This window comes from Centropristis striata, chromosome 3, assembly GCF_030273125.1.
Source record: "Centropristis striata isolate RG_2023a ecotype Rhode Island chromosome 3, C.striata_1.0, whole genome shotgun sequence".
Classification (NCBI taxonomy): domain Eukaryota; kingdom Metazoa; phylum Chordata; class Actinopteri; order Perciformes; family Serranidae; genus Centropristis; species Centropristis striata.
Window position 1 is genome coordinate 35,198,118 of NC_081519.1, and position 26,883 is coordinate 35,225,000.

General features: G+C 39.4%; 1 protein-coding gene across 3 annotated transcripts in view; it reads left to right on the plus strand.

Annotated features, from left to right (window-relative positions):
• The window catches only part of LOC131969025 (metabotropic glutamate receptor 4-like), a 203,304-nt gene that overhangs the window by 173,190 nt on the left and 3,231 nt on the right, over positions 1-26,883 (plus strand). For all 3 annotated transcript variants that reach the window (XM_059330139.1, XM_059330137.1, XM_059330136.1), the window contains 3 exons: positions 8,476-8,612; positions 10,109-11,044; positions 22,836-23,082. In XM_059330139.1, the coding sequence (XP_059186122.1) occupies positions 8,476-8,612; positions 10,109-11,044; positions 22,836-23,082 (1,320 nt within the window). The remainder of the gene's footprint in view (positions 1-8,475; positions 8,613-10,108; positions 11,045-22,835; positions 23,083-26,883) is intronic.

The window sequence follows — 26,883 nt, forward strand, 5'->3', positions numbered from 1 at the left end:
AGTGCTCATTTGCTCATTCAGCAGCAGCCGATGAAAGCGGAAGAATCAAACACCTCCAGTCCATCTTCATGCACTGTTTGACTCTCTTTAAAGCTTTCCGATTTTTCTCTCGTTCCCAACTCTGCATTCGATGTGTCGAAAAGTTGTTCAGACTTCAATAAGACACAATTGAATGAAGCTTCTCATCAGCGTTTCATGTCTCTTGCTGTCTCGTCAAGGAAAAGTGCTTTTGCTCAGCTGCAGATTAAAAAGCAGTGGCCTTTCAGCCGTTATTCTCACCAGGGATGGCTGTTATGAATGACGAATAAAGGCGAGATCTGAAGGTTTCTCCACACCTTCCTCTCTGCTCTCAACCGGTGCAAACTCTTCATTGTTGTGCAACTCTAGAGAGGCTTCTTGTAGACATGTCTTCTGCATAACGCAAAAAGGTTCTTATTCACAAAATCATCATCTTAACATAGAATGAATGGACCACTCTAAATATGAAGCCAGTTATCGACGCGTCCATCCGTTGGTTTTTTGTAACTAAATGTCCCATCATCCACGGGGCCAACCAAAGCGTCCCATCAGCTTCTTCCTTCATGTTCACTGTGGTTTGTTGTTGTCTGAACTCATAAACGCTAGTTGGTGCTCCAGTATAATCGGTCCGCCTGAAACTCAACCAGTGAGAAACGTTCCGCGGTACAAAAAGAAGTGTGATTAAAATGCGTCAATTTTTTTAACGCGTTAATTTTTGTGTAATTAATGAATCTTAATTAACGCGTTAAAGTCCCGGCCCTACTTACAATACTAAGTTAGTTTGCATCTCTACTTGTCTGCAGTTGCACTACATTTCAATACATACATTCTTTGAAAATCTATTGTAGAAAATTCAAGGAAAATTCATCCCTCTTCACCCACAGTAGGTGTCTTGAAATAAATCCGGATAGAGTGCATTTCTACACCCCTCTTCAGCATGACAAGCTCACAGTTCTGAGCTTGTCTTTTTAAACAGTAATGCTGTTTTCATTTGCGTATTATGTCCAGTCATTTTCATTTAGCAGGGTTTTTTTGAGCGTCAATAAAACTCAACACATCCTGCACTGATGGTTCACATTAAAATAATTTCTGTGATTTAAAGAGCATAATACCTTCCTGTTGATGGGACACTAATCACAGATTCAGTTATAAATTGGTACCAAAGCCCGGCAATAATCGGGCTTAATTATTTAAGATTTAAGTATTGATAAACTCCAACATTACTGGTTCATTTCTTGATACTTTGGTAATTCATCTTCACACTGCAGCATCTCTGCTAACTGTCTGACTGTGCTCTGGACTGTGAGTGCAATTCAAACCTTTGTGGGTAAAAAGCCAATACTTGTTCAATATTTGAATCTGCTCTGTCCAAAGTGCTGAGGTTTTACACAACCACAGCACACCAGCTTGGCATGTTACAAACAAGCTAAAACAAAAGCTGTCTGTATGCAGAGGGGCTGGAGCCGAGAGGTGGGGTTCACCCTGGACACAGACTATCACAGGGCTGAGACATGGAGATAGACAACCATTCACGCTCTCATTCACTACTACGGGCAATTTAGAGTCACTGATCCAACCTAAGCTGCATGTCTTTGGGCTGTGGGAGGAAGCCAGAGGACCCGGAGAGAACCCACCTGGTGAAATAAGTGCTGTGGAAATGTACAGCCCATTATGCTAAATTTAGCTTGTGTTTCGTACACTGTGCTTCGTCCAGTTAGAGAGCACTTGTACCCAGATAGCTCCTGATTGAGTAATCATGCACATGTCATGACAGTGACAGAGGGGCAGGAAAGACGCACACATACTCATGTAAGTGAAGTGGGAAATTCTGCATGACTTGCCTGCGTACAGGTCATTAACTCTTAATGACCGGTGTAGAGGGCAGCAAGCTGTGCTGCCATTCACCAAGGTGTCCCTGTTGTGCATCCATGCAGAACAAGCACATGCTGGATTAATGATCATACTCGGGTAATTCTTAAGGTGTGTGTGTGTGTGCGGTGGAAGAGAGGGAAATATGGGGGGGTTGGCTAATACAACAAATCATTAAATATTACATATAATCACAAGCACCTCATTAACCACATCGTTTCTGTGAGAGCAAACGAGTACTGTGGTCCACACATGTGCAACCCCCGGCTACCTCGTCACATTAGTGCACAGCACAATGCAGCGGTGGCAGAAGCCTCCGTGGAACTCATTATGCTCCTGACTAGTGAGAGGACTGTTTAGACAAGCAATTTGTGCCACATGACAGGCTTAATTCCTCATCTGCAACTCAAACATTGACCATACTGCCCCAAAATGCACCACTCTCTTCACTCTTAATGAAGAGGACAACACCGCTGTCTCTGGGAGAATGACAGCGACCCAGGGCAATATTTCCCACAGCGCCTTAATGTGTCACTTCATTACCACAGACAAAGAAGACACATATGTCCTCTGCATTTGTTTTACCATTATGCAAACCACCGGAGAGGTATGATGCTGTGCCAGCACACAACACCATCTGATTACTTCTCATGTTTCAAAATGTTAGAGTGACATTAAAGGGAAGCAGGAGAGGGTGGGAGGGGGAAGAAACCCCAGACTTTCCCCCAGGAGGTCGGGGTTCATGTCCGATGTGAAAACAAAAGTAAGCAATGTGATTTAAACATCACTGAACTTCCGTGGCTCAAGTTTTGTGGATCATGTTTTAACATGACTAGGTCACTTCCTGGAGTCACTTCTAGGGATGGGAATAATGAATTGATGATCCGTTAAATTAAGAGTTTGGTCAATCACGTGGAATTTTTAATCGATCTGTGTATTTTTTTATTTTATCTATGACTGTGAATCAGTACTCACTGAACTGAAACACTGCCTAGCGTTCAGTTCTGCAGCCTTACATGAATAAGCCAATGAGCTGAGATTTATGTTAGTTAAAGCTTTGAAAACTGAAAGCTGCAATAACAATTATAAAACACACAGAAATACAAGAGTATTAATTTGAGCAAAACTAGCTTACTGTATCAAACCATGCTAGGATGAATTACTAGGTTTTATTTGATCCAAAACACATTTAAATATACAAGATTACTGTGAAAACTAACCTCATGCCTCTTTGGAGGCTAAAACATAAAACACTGAACTCCTTGATGTTATCTTTACTGTCTAGTCTCAGTTGAATTAGTTTTACAATTGACAGGATCAAGTCTCTTTTCATCCTTTCAAAATAAAAGCGTGCTTTATCAAAACAGGCTTTTACATAGGCCTAGTACTGTGTGTATGTATATATATATATATATATATATATATACATATATATATATATTATTTTGCCCATTTAAACATACTGGAGTATGTATAAAAACATAATAAATTGATTGTTAACGTTATATGTGTTCGAGGTGGCAGGTTTCTTCCAAGCGCGTATCTCTAGTCACACATTGGTGGTTTTGTAGTCTAAATTCAACAAAACTGCAGCCTTTTTTGCACAACCTTGAGCTGTACAGCTATATATAATGACATTTGGAAATTATTTGTACCGCAAACCGCGAAACACTCATATTTGAGTTTTGACACACACTCGCATTGGGTCATTATGGGTGCAACTGACCAATGACCTGTTCCTTCGCTTATGTTGGATATCTTGTTGATAATATACCCATTTAACACAGTAACAGTTATTTTAACTCACATAAGCAACTAAAATGTGATTTGACAGTTTTATTACTGAGCTCTTTCAGGCACTTAAATAAAAAAAATGAATGAATAAAAGAGTCAATATATAGTAATAATAATATAGTCAGTAATAGTACTAATAGCAGTATAATAATAGTCACAATAAAGAAAATAGAGGTCTATCTTAAACATGATGATATATCTATATTATCATCCATGTATCAATGATATTGGATCATTTAATTGATTCAGATTTTGCTTTCACACACAAACTACAGCTGAAAACATCTGACTGGTTAAGAAGTAATTCATACATAACTGCTTTAAGCGTTACTATTTGGTGATAAGCACGTATTGTTGTATTTTTGATAGACACTTTCCAGAAATCACCTCCTCTTCTAACAGTGTCATCAGTCTTGTGTTCAAATCATGGTGGTAATTGCTGCTGTTGCTTATTTGGTACTGCTCTGATTTATTTGAAGCTGCTGTCAGACATGTGACGGTGTGATGAAGATTTGTTTTCCCCCGGAAAAATGTTCCCGACATCTGATGTTGCACTGCAAAAGCCCTCATAATCTGAGTGGTGTTTAAACAGGAGTCTTTATCAACCTGTGACAGATGAAAAGTGGAGAAAAAATGGTTGAAAATTGTGGAATAACAACATTAAACACATCATTAATAATCAAACCAAAAGGGTCACCTCACCACTAAAATTCTAAAATTCTAAACTGCTCTGAAATTGATTAACACTCTGAAATTGATTAGAAAACAAAGATTGGTTGGCAAATGACTGACGTGGTTGTATTTTTCACACTTGTAGCGTGATACTACTGTCTGAGGGACCTAAGTGATGTTTTAGACTCTTAAGTGCTGTGATTTATCTGTATCTGAATCTTCTAATTAAATTATAGGTTGTAGATGGTGAAATCCCTAAATTCCTTCCAATTGTGTGATCCGAAATGGTCTTAAACTATAAGATTATTTACCCAAAGTTTAGTTCTTGGTTGAGTTCTTTTGAGGATGCCCCTTTCAAACCCAGTCATGATACTATTACCTGTCACAAAATCTCCTGTTTACCTGTAAAATGTTCCAAGCGTGTTTTTTGAGCATTTCACAATTTTCCCGGTCTTTTTTTGCCTCTGTCCCAATGTTTCTGAACGTGTAAGTGGCATCAAATTCAGAAAGAGCGTGTATTTTTCTCGAGCCCGACCAATAAGACCGATGTCGATACTGATTTTAGAGAAGAGAATTTTTCAAGCTGGAATGAAAATTTTTTTTTTTTTTTTTTGTGGTCTGTGCTTTTTTTTTTTTTTTTTTTACGACCTTACAAATGTACCCAGAGAGCTACTTTCTCAAACCTTATGTGTTATTAAGGTTTGAGAAAGTATTTGTTAAGGTTTTTTTTATTTTTGACATTGTTATACAATATACAAACAATGGATTACATTCTATAAATGAAAACTGAGAAAATAAAGAATAAATAGCTTAATATACTAAAAAGGTTACTGTTCAGTGTCAATTGCTGACTAAAAATATAAAAAATAACAACTAACACAATTTCTTAATCTCGCTAAGCAACATTATCTGCATGAAATATTGTGTAAAAAAAGTTTTCATAACATCACATATTGGACAGCATATATATCGGCCGATAATATCAGTCAACCGATACATCTGTCAGGCAAACACACGCACACGGGATGCAATCATGTACGTACAATCAACAAAACAGAACATTAAATACATCTTTTCATATATAAAGATTGATTAGCAAATGATCGCTTTCTGTTTTACTGACATTTTACACAGAATCGCAACTTTTTTGGAACCTTGGTTGTAAATCACTACCGCTTGTATCTAGTTTTTTTTTTTTTTTTAGATTTGTGTGCCAAATGAACAGTGACAGCAGCATGTGTAAATTGTGCATTTAGAAACAGATTAACAGCATTGGTAAAAAAGAACTGTCAATGTATTAACGGTCTTAATTTGAAAAGCAAGCATGACAAAAAAGACCCACAAAGCTATTAAATATAATCATACAGTTTCAGCTGTGGTGTGCTGGTTGTATGGCTGCATTATTCTCTGCCAGTGTGGCTTCCAGGGCCCATTTTCCATCAGTGTCCATGTGAGCACTTAAGGCTCGAACACATTACCCCAACTGTGACAGTTAAAAGCTCAGGAAATTGGAGAAAAGGAGAAAAAATAATAGCTTGGTGCGATTGAAATCTTTGATAGAAAATATGACAGTTTACCGATCTTGTTGATGTGCTTAATATTTTTATGTAAACATAATGCCTCCGTGCTGTCTAAAGTCAGTGTAATCCTCCCGTGATCACTAACTGCTTTGTGAAGTGGGCGGCATTGTCACAGACGCAGCGCTGAGTGAAACGGTAATGCTGTAATCCAGCAGGGCTGACTCATCGAGATGTGGATTAGGCCGCCGCATCCTCCAGCGTCGAAACAAAGAGCAAGAACAAAAAAATACTCATCAGCAGAAATCCATCAGCAGCAATTGGCCACGTTAAACTTTTTGTTCTTAACTGGGATGCTCATTGTGTTTCAGGGGCGAGGGCTCACAGCTTTCATCACCGTTTGAAGGTATAGATGTGAAAGTTGATGTGTAAAACAATTAGACATGAAGTCCCCTCCTTCTCCCTCTGAGAAGAACCTTTCCACGCTCTACCGTGATTAAATGGACTGCTGGAAGTGTGGCTGACGTGGTTTACATCAGGGAGCTTACAGAGAAGTCTTAGCTGTGCTGAGCTTGTGTTTCTATTTTTATCAGATTTTTTCCCCGCAACGTCTGTGCATGTGCACTCTATGTTGGTGAGTTGTGTTTTGTCTGTGTGAAGCACCTAGGTGCCAAAAACCGAACCATCAAGGGGGGTCCAGGGGCCCCGGAAGAACATTTTGTACATTTAAAAGTAAAGTGCATCAATCTTGTGCACTTTGAGTGCTAAATGAGAGCAAACACGTCACATAACATTTTTCACAGTGGGTAGATACTATAGAATCTTTATTGTTATGCTTCTGTGACATTTTCAGTTCCTGTTAACAGCTTTCCACAATGACACGGACTAGCCAGCCATTGTGGAAAAGTAGCTGGCTAGGGGGTGCGGGGGCATGCTCCCCCGGAGAATTTTTTTTTACATAAAGGCCCAAAGAATGTGCCTCTCACACATTCTAATGCCATATTTCATCATATACACTGATCTAAATGATTGCATATTTTTAAGAATTACTTTAATTAAAAATAAGGGTTCTATTATGTTTTATTTAAGGCATCTTATTTTGACAGTCTTCTTGCAAATTCTGTGGTTGATTGGGTTAACACGCTGTGCTCTTATTTTGAAAGCTGCATGCGTTCAGCCAAAAAATGTTTTTTTTTTCAAAACAGTTTTGTTTGATTAAAACAACTTTTTAAAAGCTCAAATTGATCACAAACGGTGAATTAAAACGATTCTAAAGGATAAATAAATAATTTCCCTTGGTCGGTGTGACTGCTCCTTATAAGTTGGCTACTTTGTTAAACTTTAGTCATTCAGATGTTTTATTTCTGTTTGGGGACGGGAGATGTTCTGTTTTGTTCTATCCAATCAATGCCAATTTGTCATTTTCACTCAACACAGAAGCTGTTTTATTAGCTGCTGGGAGCATTGCGTTGCTCAGTTAATATTTTGTTATACATTTTTAGTTTTTTTTAAATTATAAAACAAAACGCTAATTTAATAAAAAGCTGTTACAAACACTGTCAGATGCGACAATCGCATTCCAGCCCATTTCCATTTTTGTGGGAAATTGTATCATTATTTTTCATGGATGTATGTTGGTTGTTAGCAGCTTAAGTCCCCATTCCTTATAGAGACAGAGCCCATTTAAGCCCCGCCTCCTCTGGGGACGGAAACAAACCGTCTCTTTGTGTCGACTTTGTATTGAAAGAAGGAGCCTCCATGACATACACAGAAGTGTACAGATCTGAGACATCAGCAGTTACAATGGAGAAATTACTGTGCGATCCTGAAACTCTTTAGACTTTAGACAGCCTTGGGCTGAAACACTTACAAAATACGTTTCTAGCTAAAACTATTAGATTCAAACATATGATTTGATTATTTTTAACACACGAGTTGGCTTTAAGCAAGCTAATGTGAGTTAATATTTTACTTTTGTCCTCTTAAAAGTTCAGTTTTTTGGTTCGTCAGATTTTATAAAACTTAGTTATGGGTTCTTTAACTTGTAGGTGGTACATTCAACCACACAGCAGCTTTTGATCATTTTCACGCTGCCCTGTCTCCATCCCATCTACAAAGCTCTGAGAAGATTATTGTTTCTCCAAACAGGGGAAACAGTTGTCAATTAACAACTCGAAACACTTGGTAAAAACTCATTTTGATTGGTCTGTGGCGGGATGTGGACCGTAGTCTCCAGTGTGGACATGAGACAAGCTCTTAGGCCCATTCACCACCCCAGCTGCCACATCACTCACACTTTCCACACTGCAGCATAAAAGGCTCTGAATGTTGGCGCTGAACATAAATCATATGCACAAGAATCATCCAATATGTCATTTCTGGTGTGTGTGGTTGAGAATATGTTTTCAGCCAACTTAGCGATTGAGAAAGAAAAAAATAAAATGTTTGTGATTCACAAGCATCATTTGGGTTTCTAATGTAGTGGAATAATAACTGTATTATCAATGACAATACATTAGCATGCTCTCACAGATCCATGCCCACTACACAGAAACAAAATCAGTGATGTGCAGTAAATGACGGTGTTGATTGTTCTCTCATTTAGGCATAGCTGGAAACCCAGTGCTCTTCAATGAGAACGGAGACGCTCCTGGACGCTACGAGATCTACCAATACCAGATCAGAAACCGAACGGCTGAATACAAAATAATTGGCCACTGGACGGACCAGCTCCATCTCAACGTGAGCACTTTCTTTTCTACTTCAAGCCCACACATATCTGCACAAAGGGATTGACGGCAATTAGCCTACAAGTGTTGTGTTTGTGTCAGTGTTTGCAATGAAAATCCTTCTCTGAAAAGTTGTTTTCTGCAGCTCTGCAGCTGCCTGTTTGCTCACTAACTCCTCCCAAACCATTTGATAGTGCTTAGTTCCATCTTCAAAGGTGTAAATATCCAGAGGGCGCTTTGAATGATTAACAGGGCGGATTGTGATGAAAAGAAAAGCCACGAGAGCTTAAGGACAGACGTATTTAATATCGTCTCTCCAGACGGCATCACTGACTTCCAAAAAAACAATACTGTGGGCAGGGGCTGTGATGAAGTAGCAGTATTATAACAGTAAATTACATAAAGGAACCAAACAAATTATGTTTTGACAAAATGAAGAGGATGCCTTGGGCAGGCAAAGAAGAGTACAATTGAACACATGAAGCAGATTGAGAGGAGCTTTGCCTTCTTTACCTCTTTCAACAACATGTGCCGTGGAGAAAAAAAAGGCAAAAAATAAAGCAACGTTTGTGTCGGGCACCTACTGTGGGATGTGCCAGTTCTGACTCTAAAGCCGTATTTAATTAGTGTTCTTTGAGTTCTTAATTAAATGCACATTTAGAGACAAATTTACCGGCTTTGAATGAACAGTCACAATTGAACAGAATTGATAACATAAACATCAAAGAGAGCAGACCCGCTTGAAATGACGTATTTTAATTTATCTGAACAAGTATGCTTGTAAATGGGGGGAAATCCACAAGGAGAGGAGTACCCCGACACAGAATTTATCTTTTATTCCTCTGATCGTAGACAGAGTATTGATTTTTTTTTTTTTAACACAAATAACTATTTACCAAAGCAAAAAACACAGTTCCAGTTCCCTGCTGAGGAAACAATGGGTTTACCCGTTTCCTCTCATGTTTTGCCCTTCAGATGATTCAACCTCCCAATGGAAACATTTTGCTGAATGTATGAGACTCGCTGTATTTGACCCGTAGTTTCCTGTTTCCAACCCCCAACCAAAATAAATATATAATCTATCATGGGAGCAAACAGAAGAGTTCTCCAGGTCAGGTTCAAACACCCACTCAGCAACTAACCACCCTCTGGGTTGTCCTTGACCTCCAGGGGGCCTGGGGATGTCTCTGGATCAATATAACATCACTACCTCTCCATGACACAGTTTTACAGGATCGGGCCAATTTAGCGCTTTACAAACTTCTTGGCAAGGCAAGGCAAGTTTATTTGTATAGCACAATTCAACACAAGGTAATTCAAAGTGCTTTACATAAACATTAAAAACAGTCAATTAAAACAGGGAAATATAAATAAAAATAAGATAATAAGATAAATAAGATAAATAAGATACAGCAAGATAAGAAAATAGATAAAATAATAAAAAGCACAAGTCAGTTCTTCTCTTCAGTCTTTTTCTTCTCTTTTCACATCCGTCTGCCTCCCTCGCAGGTCCGGACGATGCAGTGGCCCGGCGGCGTCCGTCAGATCCCGTCCTCCATCTGCAGTCACCCCTGTCAGGCCGGCGAGCGCAAGAAGATCGTGAAGGGAATCCCTTGCTGTTGGCACTGCGAGCGCTGCGATGGCTATCAGTACCAGGCAGACACCTACACGTGTAAGATGTGTCGCTTTGATTTGCGGCCCAACGTGAATCACACGGGCTGCGTTCCAATCCCCATTGTGAAGCTGGAGTGGAGCTCTCCGTGGGCCGTCATCCCCGTGCTCATCGCAGTGCTTGGCATCATGGCAACCGTGTTCGTCGTGGTCACATTCGTCCGCTACAACGACACTCCAATTGTGAAAGCTTCAGGTCGAGAGCTGAGCTACGTGCTGCTTACTGGCATCTTCCTCTGTTACGCTACGACCTTCCTGATGATTTCTACTCCTGATGTAGGGATTTGCTCCCTTCGGAGGATCTTCTTGGGTCTGGGCATGAGCATTAGTTATGCCGCCCTGCTCACAAAAACCAACCGCATCTACCGCATCTTTGAGCAGGGCTCCATGTCCGTCAGTGCGCCCAGGTTGATTTCTCCAGCCTCCCAGTTGGTCATCACGTTCAGCCTGGCCTCGGTGCAGCTGCTCGGGGTGTGCATCTGGTTTGGCGTGGATCCATCCAAGGCCATTATTGACTATGAGGACCAGAGGACGTCTAACCCGGTGATGGCTCGCGGCGTGCTCAAGTGCGACATCTCCGATCTGTCTCTCATCTGCCTGCTGGGCTACAGCATGCTGCTCATGGTCACCTGTACAGTCTACGCCATTAAAACCAGAGGAGTGCCGGAGACCTTCAATGAGGCCAAACCCATCGGTTTCACCATGTACACCACCTGCATTATTTGGCTCGCGTTCATTCCAATCTTCTTTGGCACCTCGCAGTCCACGGAAAAGGTAAGCTTACAACATTTCTCTACTGTTTAACTGTTCATGTCAATACTTCAAGGTTATTATATATAATTACAGCTGCACAAAAGCTTCTTTAATAGTAAATCTATAAGGTTGCATTTTTTTTTTTTACCTCAGTGCTACTTTTTTTTTTCCTTTACTAATTTTTTAGTTGGTGGAAACTGCAGGAGTGTGCAGATTTAAAAAAATGATACACTGGTAGTGGTGGAAAGTAATTAAGAACATCTTCTCATTTCTATGTTGTGCTCCTTTATATTTCTCTACATCTCAGAGAGAAATCTATCATTATAGTTATTTATAGATACTAATTACTTAGCAGAGAGGAATATGATGCATTGTTCAGATAAACCTGTACTTCCCACTTATTTGGCTTCTGACTCTTTAAAACAAAGGAATGACCTGCTATTCTAAAACCATTTTTCCTGCTAATTCAGTGGTTTATTTTCTTACCTATTGTTTTTTCTCAACATTGCTTCTCTTCAGCCCTTACCCTATAATTAACAGTTCCTATTACTCAAGAACTTTAACAACACTGTCACATGTTGTTGTGTCTTCCTCCAGTGACCAGTTTGACCAAGGATGTCTTTTTTGTTTTATTGTCAGATGTTAATATTTTTTTTAAAAGTCTGAAAACATAAGAATAATTTGGTATAGTAGAATTTCTTCTGCTTTTCTAACTTCAAACTTGAAGGCTGATAGAACCATTTGCCCTTGTTTAGTCTTGTCTTTCATCTTGTCCTCATGTGCATGTCCACGATGTTTGGCTCTCGCATTTGTCGGCTCTGTGCATTCATAAAATAGTCTTGAATAGTAACTCTGAGCCCTCTCTTTGAGCAGACGGAGCAGCAGTGCTGAGTGCGGTGAATGTCTGACGGACAGCTGAAATGACAGCTAACTAGTGGTAGCTAGTTGCATATAATTGGAAAGTGTCATGTGAGCAAAGTGGCTGAAGTTGCTTTTAAAAGCCCAATAAATGTAATGGCATCAGTAAACGAGGTGGAAAAAAGAGGGATTGGTGCAGTGGAGCTCACCCTTCATCCTCCATCACCTCTTTTCTGCTAATTTTGTTTAGGCATTGTGTTGCTGACATGAAACGTGACCACAAGGTCTGTGTCCCTGTCCGTTTTTCTCTACCTACAAAATTAAATGCTATTAAATACATCTTATTTTAAAAAAATAAGAAGAATAAATGAGAGCTAGCAGATTATGAGGGAACTTTTAATACCCTGTCCGTCAAAATGACAATAAGAAATTCTAATGCAGCCTTGGTTTTGAGGCCTTTTGGGAGTCCTGACCCACAGATTGGGAACCCAACTCTATATTAGCTCCACCTAGCTTAGCTATATGTTTTACATAAATAATAATAATTATATATATCGATCTAATATACTTTTGTCAGGGGCTGTTGGATGCAATGAGTACTTTTTACTTTGATACATTTAGTGCACTTAGCTGTTCAGACTTTTTTACTTTAACTTGAATTTAAATGTTGGACTTAAAAATAATACCACAGTTTAAAAATACTCCATTTGTTAGACTTATGAGTACTTGTTCCACAACTGCCCATTAGTAGACTGTTTTAAAACTGCAGTTCAGCATGTTTAAAGCTGTACCTCGGTCCCACGCAGACCTTCACTGTTCATTTTCTTATGGAAATATTCCATTCTGCCTGTATTTTATAACGAGCTAAAACAGCAGCTACAAAGGAGATGTTGTGTGGAATCCTCATTATTCAAATATTCTAACAAACTACCAAATGTGCACAGTTTTATTTTTTTACATTTTGTAAGTGCATTCTCTAATAATGACATGCCACCCATGACTCATATGTATGTGATGGCTGTATGCCACAGTGCATTAGGGACCCCAGAGCTGTTTACAGAAGCACAAGCTCACACTCGTATTCCCGTGTCAAATCAGCGGTCCTGACCTCATGAACCGAGGACCTGGATCACATCCAGTGGGAGCACTGGGAGGGCTACAGGTCAAGAGGGATCCGAAGGGGGCACGGAAATGGAGGCCGGGTTTGGAACTCACATTTCGTCGAGGCAGTCTGGGTACAAAGCCAAGGGGTTGCAACAATGACAGTAGAAATGTGTAGATCCAGTTGAAAGAGGTCTTTTGGCAGTGTAACAAAAGGGGCTCAGTGGTTACAAGAGAGGACCGTGGTGAGGGAAAAGCCTCATACTGGCACGGACACTATCAGCGGTGCCAGCGTGGGTCTGACAGATGCAACAAATTAATCCTTACCTCCTTCCCTCTGGGATTAAACAAAACAATGCATCAAAACGTCGGCCTGGAAAACTGGCTGTGATAGTTACCTTTGTGGAAAAACGTTCTTGAGAGACTGAGTGTGTGCATTGTGTCACGCTCAGCATCCCCGAAAATAATTTCTTTAGTCTACAGCATTGCAGAAAATCTGCATATGACTGCAGCCAATTGAATTGCATTAATAATGCAGTATGTGACCAGCAGTACAATGACTTATTTTCATATGCTGCATGTTGTGTTACCACCACAAAGTCCAAACTACTGTGAATCTGCATATTGGCCTTCTCTTACCCCATAAATCTCCTGCTGTTAGGACTGCGAGTGAGCAGCAGCAGCTACATGTTGAAAACAATAAAGGACCTGCTGAGCTCAACAGACACTGGTACATTTACATTGAGAAATGAAATGTCAACTATGGTCACTATAGACTCTTGATCTGCACACACAGTAAAGAAAAAGCAGTCCGAGAAGAAAGTGCACGTTATTTTTTGATGCGGCTGTTGCACATCTTAAGTCGCATGTCAACAGCAGCCGTGGATATCAGCGAGTTCTTTGTTTAATCATTCCATCTCCTCTCTCTGAAGATGAAAGAGAATTATACAATCACAGAGAGCGAACAGCTTTTTTTGGAGGATGAGGTAATCCATTAGCTTGCATGGCTTTGAATAGTTAAACAGAAGTAGAGAAAAAAATATTTGAAGGATAAGTGAAGTCCTACTTTTTGTTTCCTCCTCTTCTTCTATACCTCAGATGAATTTAATTTACAAACTCTCTCAGCCAGCTTTAATGCGAGGCACTCCAAATTATATTACCCACTCATTAATTATTATTTCCTGTAGAAAGCTGTACACACAATGTCTGGGAGATAGTTCCACTTTTATCACTTGGAAAACTTCTACCATTGCCCTGAGCGTTGTTAAGGTAAGACATGAAATGGAAGACAAAATGGAAATCTTGCTTCAGGGAAATGTCCCACATTTTTTCTTTCCTCTTTTGAGAGAGAATAATCATATTTAATATATAACCAAAAGAGCCTTTGAGTGTGGAGCCGGATAAACTTAATTTATCTCTATAATTTTAATATAGTTTAGTCTCATTAGTCTATGCAGCACTTTGTTGTGTGGACTGTCCTCCTAAGAACAAAGACGGCATCAAGTTCCTCAAAAACAACATATAAACTGAATTGGTTTCTTTTAACCCTGTCCATGGTTGAACCATAAAGTAATAATCTTGAAGATTTTAGTTTAAAAACATTTGAGTCACTATAACACAATGATAGTATCGCAATAGTTATATATTTTCAGTGTTATGAACTGGGTGTTTGTGGCGACATTCCCAGTAAAAATGCTGCATCGACCATTTCTTGGTTTTCTCACTTCCCGAGAGCCTCCTTGCCAGTTGGAGATGTATAACCATGGTAACTTGTGCCAACTTGAGCTCTAGCTCCACTGTCCCTGACAGCGAGCATAATGAACCTCCTGATTTTTTTGTTTTTTCTTCAGGTAGGAGCATTTTGGTTGTAAGAAAATGTAAGAACCACAGTATATCTTGTTACAGATTTGAAAACTTTTACACTCACCGGCCACTTTACAATCTGCTTCAAGGTTGGACATGTGTGTTCAGAGATCAGTGTTTCCCCTACATTTATTGAATTACGTGCACCGCTGCTGAAATTTCACATGACCATTAATAGTAATGTGCCCCTAATGATTTCTACTTCTTCTACGACGATTTTTTTAGCGACTTGTCAGACCCCCCAGCGCCTATTCTTCAAAAAAGCGACTAGTGACAAATCTAGCGAATTTTTCTGGTGTTACTGGAGACTTTCGAAGACTTCTTGAAGAATGAGTCGATTGGCAGTCCTCCCAGCCGCAGTCACAGAGCCGGAGGGGATGTTAACCCCTTAGTGTCCAGTCTGCAAGTCGCCGCTGGCTGGTTTACAGTCAGTGTCTGTTTTGGGTCACTTTAGCTGGTCCCGAGGCCGGATTAAGGAGGAGGGTTGAAATTGTGACAGAAGATAAAACACTCGCAGTTCTAAACATATTAAGGGTGTTTTTTACTCACTTTTTGTCTCATAATGTTATTCCTCTCTCCTACAGCGTCCATTACAAGTACATGCACATGGTATATTATGCAAATTAGGCGATCACGTCATTTAGCGACTTGTAGCGACTTCTTGGACAGCTAATAGCTACGTTCCTTACGGAGGAGTTGGCCACACTGCTCATGGCCACGGATACAGCAGCATCACTGCTGAAAAAATACTCTAGGGGAAACACTGGAGATGGTCTTCTGCATATCTTGGTTGTAACAAGTGTTTATTTGAGTTACTGTAGTCTTTCTATCATCTCCAACCAGTCTGACCATTCTACTCTGAGCTCTGGCATCAACAAAAATTGTGGCTCACTGGATATTTTCTCTGTTTCGGACCATTCTCTGTAAACCCTAGAGATGGTTGTTAGATCAGCTGTTTGTAAAATACTCAGACCAACAACCATGCCACGTTCAAAGTCACTGTAATCATCTTTCTTCCTCATTCTGAGTCTCGCTTTGACCTTCAACAGCTCGTCTTCACCATGTCAACATGCCTAAGTGCATTGAGTTGCTGCCATGTAACTGGCAGAATAGATAATTGCATTAAAGAGCAGTTAAAAGGGTAAACCTTATAAAGTGGCCGGTGAGTGTATGTGTAATGTTTACGTAACAACATATTGCTTTGTTTAATTTTGAGGACCTTTGAGCGATTTTACCACTTAACCGTAAAGTAGCCGGTGTTGCTTCCTGTCATGTAAAAAAACCCTGTGACGGATTCTCTGAGCGGTTACATAAACAATGTTCTCATTTAAGGAATTAACATGTCAAAGCAAACACACCTCATAATCATCTTACTGTAAATGACAGGCCGCACAAAGCCTCACAGCCCACGTCGACACGTCTTTCAGAGCAATTAAATGCTCCACTTCCTCCGGGTCTTGATTTACCTTATCAAGCCGCCTATGTGCTCGTCGCCACTTTACAGCCGGGCCCCTGCCTCAGCATTACAAGCACAGTCATTTATTTGTCATCTGGTGCCAGGATAAATGTAACAAATGCCATGGGAGGCTTTCTCTATCATTCAAACAGGGACATCTGTTCTATCTACGGAGCGTGATCACCGAGCTTTATGCTGGCTTCAGGAATAGACGTGACACCTGCCTACCTGGAGAAACAGTCTAAATCAGCGGCAGCCTCAAAGACGGGAGGCAGGAGGAGAGGCGTTAGACAATAGCATGCATGGGAATGAGGCTTCAACACAATAGACTCAGTTCAAATTCAATCAGCCCACACAAAGAGGTCCTGCCCTTACAATGCATGAATGGACTGATGAATAGAGTGGTGTTGTTTATTTCTCTATGAAGTCTCCATCACACTATTGGCACAGTCAACTCGACGACAAAAAACTGCTGTTAGTGCACTAGTCAGACAAAGAGTGGGAGTTGCAGCGAGTTCAATGAGACCAGATGTCAGGCAGAAGTGTTCTTCCCGCTACCTGTTACCACCTCCCCCGGTCCCTTTCCATTTCTCTCTTTGTCTCTTTTCAGCACAAAGATAAACAGCATTATTCACAGTAATGTCCCGCAGGCCCAATAATACATAATGAAGATTGATGCTGCAGAGCAGAGGGAGCTGAGCAACATCTTGGACTTCAGAGAGCAGTTGTTGCGTTCATTAGACCTACGGCAGCGGAGCAGCCCTCTGGGTCTCGCCCGCTGACCTCTGGGCGCTCCAATAATGGGTGAACAGGCCGTGGAGCTAATCAAGGCCGAAGAATTGTGATCTTTATAAATGACGCTCTCCCATGAAGCTATATGATTGTGTCCCCTAAGGCTTCTATTTGTTTATTAGCTTAATTAGAGTGCAATTATAGTGAATTCTCATGCAGCAAGGCCCTCTGCTGAACATTTCTATAGCATGCTGAGAAATAACGCGGCAGCATAATGGTGAAAGGGAACGATGCTGTTTAAAGGAGTTTAATAGTTTGCATCCTGAAGCAGAAGATCTCTGGAGTCCATGGTTGAAAATAGAATCTGTTTACATTTCCCGTCAAATTAATCTTTCGTTATCAGCCATCGCATACTTTCTCGCTCAGTTGTGTTGCACTCTCTGCAGGCACCAATGTGGGATTTCTTTAACTCCTCTCATCATATATGTACGGATGAACCCCTGTTGTTTCCTCATTACAGCAGCAATACACGACTTCCCCTATGTTATTTTTTCGCCTCAGGCAAGATCTGCTGATGGCAACATGATAGTGTAGGTGTGTGAGATATACAGCAACTCTTCTTTATGAGCTGCGGTGTGAGCACGCTCAGGCGGCGCTCTGCAATCAGGAGGAAACAAATTAATGGATTGAACGCTGGAGTTGGTTTGACACTGAAAACAGGAGTCCATTTGTAAGCAAACGCACTGTAGCTCCGTGAAGCAGTAATGGTTTTAAGTGGAGTGGCACCGTGCTGCTGTTTGATGAAACCCCAGGCAGAAATATACTGATTTTCAAATAAGGGCCGGACAATAATTCTTCCTGGTGGAATGTTACGGTGCCGATGAGTTCATAATGTGGTTTGAGGTAGACCTGTGAATAAGCGGGGCCATATATCAACCAAGAATATCTTACTATAGTTATATTTTATCGCTGCATATGTCAGCTGCTAAATAACAACAAATTGCAGTACAGAAATGCTGAAAATATGTTTTAAATGATAATTTAAAAACAGTTCTGCAGCAGGCAAATCATATGTATATCTCTTTTTTACTTAAAAATGTCACTTTGTTCATGTCTTACTTCTATGAGAAACTGTTGTAAAGGATCTTAGAAAAATGTGTTTGTTATTTATACAAATAAATGAATGAATGAATGAATGAATATAGACGTCCTGATTGTCAATACTGGCATGGACTTTAAAATATTCAGCATCAGTTAAGCTGTAATTGTTCTAATTTTTTAGCATAATTCTGTCATCCAATCTAATATTTAAAGCACATTTTATTTTAACAACACATTATTTTATGTGATTTCATCAGATGTTTTGTATTTATTGTCTATTTTGTTTTATACCCTTGACTTTCAAGAAACAATATTTTTTTTAAATGTCAACTAAAGATTGAAAACTAGTCGTTGACTTAATAGTTTAATCAAAAGACAGAAACTTGTCAGCAACTTTTATTATATGTGAAACGACATTTCAAGATGTCACCTTGGTCTGATTTAAATTTTTTTTTTTTTTTTACTGTTTTCTGACGTTTTGTTTATTTTATTATTCATTTATGGACACAATTATCTGCTGAATCATTGAATTCAGCCTTTATTTTATTTTTTTATAGTTATAAAATAATTTTGGATGGAATAAAAATGAAAGCACTGGAATTTTGTATACATTTTATTATATTGTATATTTTTCAATATATCTTTATTGTAATTTAAGCTCTATATCCCTGAGTGCTACTTTACATTATAGTTAATTAACTCCAATTATTTTTTAATTTCTTCTTCCTCTATCTGTATAACAAGTGACCTCAAGAAAAGCTCTTATTGTTGGTTGAAAGTCAGCAGAGCGTTTTTCTGTTTATGTGAGTAACAGCTTGGGTTCAACAGTCCGTCCCTGAGGCGGCAGTGAACCGAGCCCAGAGCAGTTCACTGGTTAACACTCCCCACAGCTGGGAGGGGACACTGCAGCTGTCCCTCCATCATACAGCCCCCATTCTTCCATTCTTCTCTCCAGCCAGCGGCCCCACATGGCACCAGGACTGGCTGAGATGAGATGCAGCCAGTCTGGAGGGAAAGCACCGTGGAGAGTCACAAGAAATAAAAACAAACACGATATTCAAGCAGAGGTCACATCTGGGGATCTAAATGTTACTCTGCTTTGATGAAAAACCAGCGGGGACCTACTGGAGGGGTGGGAGGGGTCACACGGCGGCTGATGAAACCCAGTCAAAAGGAAGAGATACCACTCTAAAGGCAGAGTCGTATAAAATATTTACAGTTTAAGGTACAAAGCCTTTGAGCATGTTTCAGTCACATCATGGCTCCAGAAGTGAATGGTCCTCATCTGCCAGCACGTGTTAAGATCATATATTGGAATACTTAAGTTAACGGTGGTTAAATTACAGCTATAAATCAGTCCACATGGTAGCCCAAGAACACTAATACACCCGCTTGTTTCCTCTGAGATTCAGATCACTCTCGCCCGCAGCAGCGCTTTATACACTGAAAAAAATCGGTGTGACATTTAAAAAAGCTAAAAAAAAGCTAGGCAAGTTTTTCCACACAGAAAGTGTTTGTAATCTATACTCAGGCTGTTTCTAAGTAATATTTATTTAATAGAACCACTTGTTTTTTCATGAAAATACACAAGTAAATTGCAGATTCACTGATGTTCCTCAATTACATTTTACTTGGAAATATCAACTAATTAAACCAGTGAACTGGTTTAGTGAATATTACTTGGAACGGATGATTCAATTTACATACAAAACTGAGGACACATAATAACAAACAATCACTAAGTATGCACGACATGAAAAACTTACTTTAAACTTACTTTACTTTAAAGTAAAAGCACTGAATTTGTATTTCTTTGTAGAATTTATATAGATGATTGAAATATAATTACAGGGCCAAAAAAATCTTTGTATTTTCAGTGTATTGAAAATCTCTGTGTCCTATTCTACAGAGGAAATTATTCATATGGGAATAGTTTTTTATTATAAATAAACATTTCCATTACTGTACTGTTTAGTAAACTGCCTTAAGAAGACAGGAACTGAAAGTATGCCTTATTAAATGTCTTTAAAAGTGAAAAACAAACAAAAACAGCTTCTGCTTGAGGCAGAGTGAGAACCTAACGTGGGAAAAAAAAGTAGTGATAGTTTATTTTGTTTCCCACAGCAACAGATGCCCAGCAGATGCTGGAGCGTCAGGCTCTACAGCAGAATTGAATTTGTTGCTTACTGATCAAATTTAGATTAGGGGGTGGATATTTTGTTACATTTATTTTATATATGAGGGAGTTGACAAGAAAAAGAGACAAACTACTTTTAAACTTTATCTGTTTCCATAATTGGATGAATATTGTGCCGTTTTCTGGATGACAATGCATTTGTCTGCATGGTGGAGACCAATAAAAACAGCTTGTCATGTTTTCATATGAGAAGGATTTTTTCCTGAGATGATGATGCCGACTGCTGCCAGCTCCTGCACCCACATTACTGTAACATTGTTTTTTAGGCCTTTAAGTCCTGCATTGGTAACACATGACGTCTGCCTCAAACATTATTGTCATGTGTTGTTACAGTTGTATATTTTCACTTTGAGCACACAGCAGTATTTCTAAAATCCCAGTCAGTGTGCTGTCAATCTGTATCCCCAGATACCTGCATATTAAGGCTGAACAATTCCAAAAGAAAAATGTAATTGCGATTATTTTGACTGATATTGCAACTGCATTATGATTCATGTTATGGGTGGGAATGATCATTTTAGCGTCAATATTCTCATTTTAATGGAATAACATAAAACTGTTCTTGGTGTGATTTGTTGCTAGGATCTGTACCAAACAAAGATTTTTTTGTCTGTAGAATACATTTTAAAGGCCGCCAACTTCTTGCAAATCTTGCAACACCACAGTAATTAATTCAGGATTAGGATCAGGATGTCTTGACACATTGTGCTTTTAACAAATATTGCACTTCTTTTGATTTTGGCTTTTGCAGAAGTCTACATTGTGATTTTGATTAAATCAATTGTGCAGCTTTACTGCATATAAACGCAGAATCTGTAGGTACAGGAGAATAATTTGGTGTTGGAAGTGATCTGGTTTACATCTGTTGTCAGAGTTTTATTGACCAATCATGTTTGAGCGGGCTTTGGTTGCACCCAAGTAAACAGACCGTGTGGAGAGCAAAAGAGGTGGAACCCGTTGCCTGAAATGCAATCTGAATCCCATTGAATATCATCTGACAATGATTTGTATTTTTATTTGCCTTTTTTAGTTGATCAACCGGCTATTTGTGATACAATCCGGTCCTAGACATCGTCTCTGAACGCCAACTCCATGCTCTAATCACACTGTAAACAATGACCAGCATGCAGAAGAAGACGTCTTTGTCCCGTTATTCAGATAACGTCTAAAGCCAGAAATTTTGGCTGCCGCCCCCAGAGGTTAAAATTTCATCCGCCTGATAGCTGATGGGTTCTGCCATTGGTGGGCCGTTACCTGGACACAGAACACTTGCGATTAGATAATAAGCTGCTGTTTGGCTGTAGGTCTGGGTATAAACTCACAAGAAAAGAATAATGATTTGTAACTAAAGTCGGTTAAAAGTATGTCATCAGCTGTTCAATCTCCATGTGCTGAATATATGCAGTGTTGGCCGGTCAAACTTAAAAAAACACCATAAATTAGATTGTTTTGTTTTGTCAGTTTGTTTAAAAGGTGCAACTAAATAGAAACAAATTATCCCTTTTAAATTAGCTGATTTGTCTCTATTGGTGTTCATATTGGTTTTCATTTAGATACAACTACTAGAGTTTTGTTGACACTCCTGTAGTTTCATCAAGTGGCAGATATTGTAGCTGCCAGAAATCCCCAATATCTAATTCAATTACAGGTGGCAGGCTAATGTTTTTGTTTGGGCTTTTTTGACACTTTATTGCTCATAATAATGGTTGACATGCAGAATTTTACTGTTAAAACAAGGTAGCAAGCGGTAAAAAGGAAAAATACTAAGTTTGGGAGAGTTTGTGCTTCAGATAATGCCGTAATGTTTGCATGCATTTTGGTCTGCAAAATCGTTAAAATGTAACTTATGTAACAGAACACTATTCAGTTCCTCTCAGCTGGCCAGTCAAGCAGTCACAATATAGTTTGATGTATAGAAATTACACAAGCTTTCCTTCATCTTTAATGCTTCCCTGAAGATGACTCATTAATTTGCTGCAGCTTTGCAAACAATTAAAATGGAATGAGTGAGAATGATACTCAGCGTTGCCCTCCCCCATGATTCAGAGGATTTGACCATGTGTAAAATTTTCACGAGCTTGTTTCTTTTTATGGGCCTGCTTGTTATGAGTCAGAATGTGATCCAATCGACTGCTGTTATCAAATGTGTGTTCAGGTTGACGTGATGGCCATATTAAAACTAGTATGGCAGAAAATTAAACAAACAAGGTGGCCTTGGCTGGTGCAGCTCACACGCTGTAAAAGCAGATGAGGTGCTGATTTAAAACAAGTGTTATAACATCGCTTGCAGTAACTAGTTTTGAAGCCTCTATTGGACACAGTAGAAACGACTTCAACAACAGCTTGGCCAACTAACGGGTCATTGGATGCTCTAATTAGAATGATACACAGCAGATGTCACTTTACTGTACAGGTCTGTACCCATATAGAAAAATCTGCAAAGTCCAGTGGCAAAAAAGGGTCTAAACTGTTTGTTCTGCATGTTTGGTGTTTTCTCCTTGCAGCTGTACATCCAAACAACCACACTGACCATCTCCGTGAGCCTGAGCGCCTCAGTGTCTCTTGGGTTGCTCTACATGCCGAAGGTCTACGTGGTGCTCTTCCACCCCGAGCAGAATGTGCCCAAGCGCACACGCAGCCTCAAGGCCGTGGTTACCGCTGCCACCATGTCCAACAAGTTCAACCCCAAGGCCGGACTCAGACCCAATGGAGAAGCCAAGACCGAGCTGTGTGATAGCCTGGAAACACAAAGTAAGTACATGAATGTTAATGAGGAAGCCTTTGACTAAGAATCCAAGTTTCTTTCTTTTCTCTGGCAGGTTTTGTCCTTCAGTGTCTGTAAATCAAACAAATTGATGCAGAGATATGAAGCAGAGTAAAAAATAATTACTTATTAACAGATGTGTGGCATGTTATTTAACACTTCATTGAATCTGGTAAATGTGCCACTGTTGTTTACTTGGTGGTGATGGTGGTGGTGGTGGGGGATGGATATTGTTTGCAAGTCAGATGGAAGCATTACAGGATTATCAATTATGTGTGTGAGAGGGGTGAAGCCATAAAGGAATCGATTACAGTTGTCAACCATTGACTGTATATACAACTCGACGATATGATGGCTCTGCAAAAGTGATGCCAAAACATCTTGATCGCCCCCTGGTGGCTGGCTGCAATATAGGTCATGAATCCCACTCCCTCTATATTAGATGAGCCAAACTAAAAAATCAAAAAACCATGCTGAATACATTTTTCCCAAAGATTTCTTTCATTTTATCATCACCCTGCTAATTGTTTTCTGATATTGGTTTACTGTGTTGTCTGATGCTGTAAAAGGTGGGTGTAATTTCCTGATTGACAACTGTGATGGACTGGCAGTTGGTTTGCTGGGTGTTTGATACTGTGGCTCCACTCTTTGTCACCACTGTGCTGACTCTGGCTCCAAATCTCGTCACCAGTGCAAGATGGCAGTGCCCATATCTTGGACATTTTGGTTTCATTTTTGAAATGTGGGAGGAATCAGAAACATGTCCATCTCTATGTACAGTTTATGTTGTCAACACAGAAAATGTTCTGCAGATAAACAATACAACTACAATTTACTTTAGGAAAGAGTGAAAAATTGCACATGATAAAAAGGTACCTTCCTTCGTTGACCAATGCTCTCTCTTTACATCCCTAGTATTGGAGCCGAAAATGAATAATTTTAATAATCCAATACCTTTTTAATTGACAAGTCTCAAACTCTAATTATTGGTTGTTCTTTCCTTGTTGACCTTTTTTTAGATTTAGGAACCATTAATGTCGACAAGTTGCGCAGTCAATAACTCTAATGATTACTTGTGTTTATAAAATGTCAGATGACAGCGAAAAATGCTCAACGTAATCTCCCAGAGCTTAAAGTGACCTATTCAGCCAGCTTGTTTGTATTTGACAGACCGTCAAAACGCCAAAGACTTTCTGTTTCTTTCACGTAGGACAAAGAAAAACAATACATCTTCACATTTAAAGCAAAAGGGCAGGCAGTAGTACAGTCCCATGGTCGTAAGCCGACCAGATGAAAACTCGTCATTCATTTCAATCATCCCGCTCAAGGACTGTGGTCCCGATACTGCTATATAGCCGCAGTTCGACAATAATTACCATCCTTGTTTCTTTGCACACGTTGGGCCAAAAAAGCTCTTTTGAGTTGATGATGACGAAGCTCTAGCTGGCTACAAACACGTCAGTATGACAGTGCCCCAGCCTTGAGCCTTTTACTATAGTTAACAGAAGGCTAAACTATTAGCATTTTTTTTCTCCATCTCTGAAATGCTTCACTTATATTGAAACGCTTTATTGCGTTTATTGTAAAACAATCTTTCTTTTAGACTCTGTCTTTAATTTTTTTCGGTTGCTTTTCAGTGTAGATATTGGTTGCCAATACTGGGATAGCAACTTTTTCTGCAGGATTTTCCACCATTGAATAAGGCTTTCACCATCTGGAGGGACGTGCACAGCCTAACATCTAATAGGAACCCTGTGATGTCCTGTGATTGACCAAAAGTCTCCCATCACAGGATTGAAAATAGAGCCAAGAAGAGGTGACCACTTTTTAAAAACATGCAGAAAAAAACAAAATAATTATCAAAATAGTAACCTTTGAATTTGTGTCAACCAACCAATATATTAATTGGCTAATAATTCTACTGTACAGTTGTACAGTAATTTAATGAAAATAAAGAGACAATTTCTATGCTCCAGCATTGGTTGGATTATTAGAATTAGAAAAGGCTGCAGAAAAATCCAAATGTGGGAAAAGATGAGATTCATTTTTGCTGGTCAGATAAACGACTTGGATTTTATTGTGGTTTAATCATAAATGATATGACATCTCAGTTTATGAAAATACTCATAAATGAGTGAAACAACTAAAGTCATTTATGAGGTCTAACACAATAATTTGGACCTTTAAGCTGTTTTATAGTCATGTAAATTTAATCACTCAAAAAAACTCACTCAGTTTCAAAAGCTTGCTCAAGGAAAATGCTATGGCCATTTTTCATTGTTCATTCATAAAAAAAAATATTGAAATAAGAAGAAGATCATTGGCTGTAAGTAATCAAACATCTAACTGTTCTTTCTGAAGCAGTTGAGTCTCTCAGTGTGTGCCTCCTCCTAATCTCAATAACAATAAAAGTGCTTGGTGCCACTGTATCAGTGACACACCAGTAAAGTAAATAATGACTTCAGCAATTGCGTCAGCAGAAATCACTCATGTGACGTCCAGAACGATCTTCCTCTGCTTGGAAAGGTTTAAATCGGTCATGTCTGTCAACAGAAATGCATTGCCTCCGTCTAGCCTGTTATAACAAGGAAATCGAGCCTATTATCACAGATTTTAAAGCTGTGTTTACTCCTTACTTTTCAGCAGTAGAGAGAAATGTTTCCCTTCATAGCAGAATAAAAGAGCTGACAGTGTATTTACCGTTAACACAGAAAACAGAAATCAATATAAACAGTATGACAATGCAGTCTAGTAACAATGGCACACGGCGGTGAGGCCCATCAGAAAAGCTACATGTAAACACACAGTGCAACATAATTCCTATCTTGCTTTAAGTTTCTGTGGAGGGTTAATAGGGCCTTTTGTTACAATAAGTGGCGAGAAGGCAAAGGCGCAAAATTGATAGCCAGCAGCAATTTATCCTGATGGGGTTACCGTTTACAGGGGCTATACAGTGCATGGCTATTTGAATAAGCACCATTTGTCATTGTCATCGCCACTGTGGATATATGGCTTGATGAAATTGAAAAATTCCTGTCTGGGCCAGCTCCCACAACTGCTGAGATCTGGTGGTGATATGTCAGGATTTATCTGCTCCACCTCAGCGAATCAGCTAACACGGTCAGGGGAGACAACTGGAAAGTTGAAGCTTGATCGCTGAAGGGAGGTGTGGTGGGGGGCAGTTGGTTTTCACTGAATCTGCTGTAGGTAGGTGAGAGCATAAATACAGCCAGAGAGTGTATTTTGGAGTGAATTATTGTCATTAATGTCACACTGTAGCACAAGAAATATATATATATATAGGATATATGCAGGAATCCTGAAGTAACATTTCGCATTGTCAAAATGTTATTTTAAGAAGTCAGAATATACCATAAAGTCATAAAAAGACAGTGTCTTTCTTTTAAGTGAATAAAAGTCATACTATACTATGACATTCAAATTTCACAAAAAGTCAAGTGAAGTATATTGTCTAATTTTCATAAAACAAGGCATAGCATAGTATGACATCCTTATTTTTGGAGAAAAAAAAAGTCATAGTATAGTATAATGTGAGTGTATATTATGACATCTAAAATAAGTGAAAAAAACAGTATTGTATGATGTCCAAATTTTGGGGAAAAAAGTCATTAATGTTAACCAACAATGATGACGTATTCTGTGGGCGGAACCTAACTGGTGGCCGAAAGTGACAGTTAGCTGCTGGTCCCAGCGGTGCGAGTGGTACAGTTGTCAAAAAATTTGAATGTCCAGTCGCTTTTCCTGATTATTTTCATGGTTTATTATGA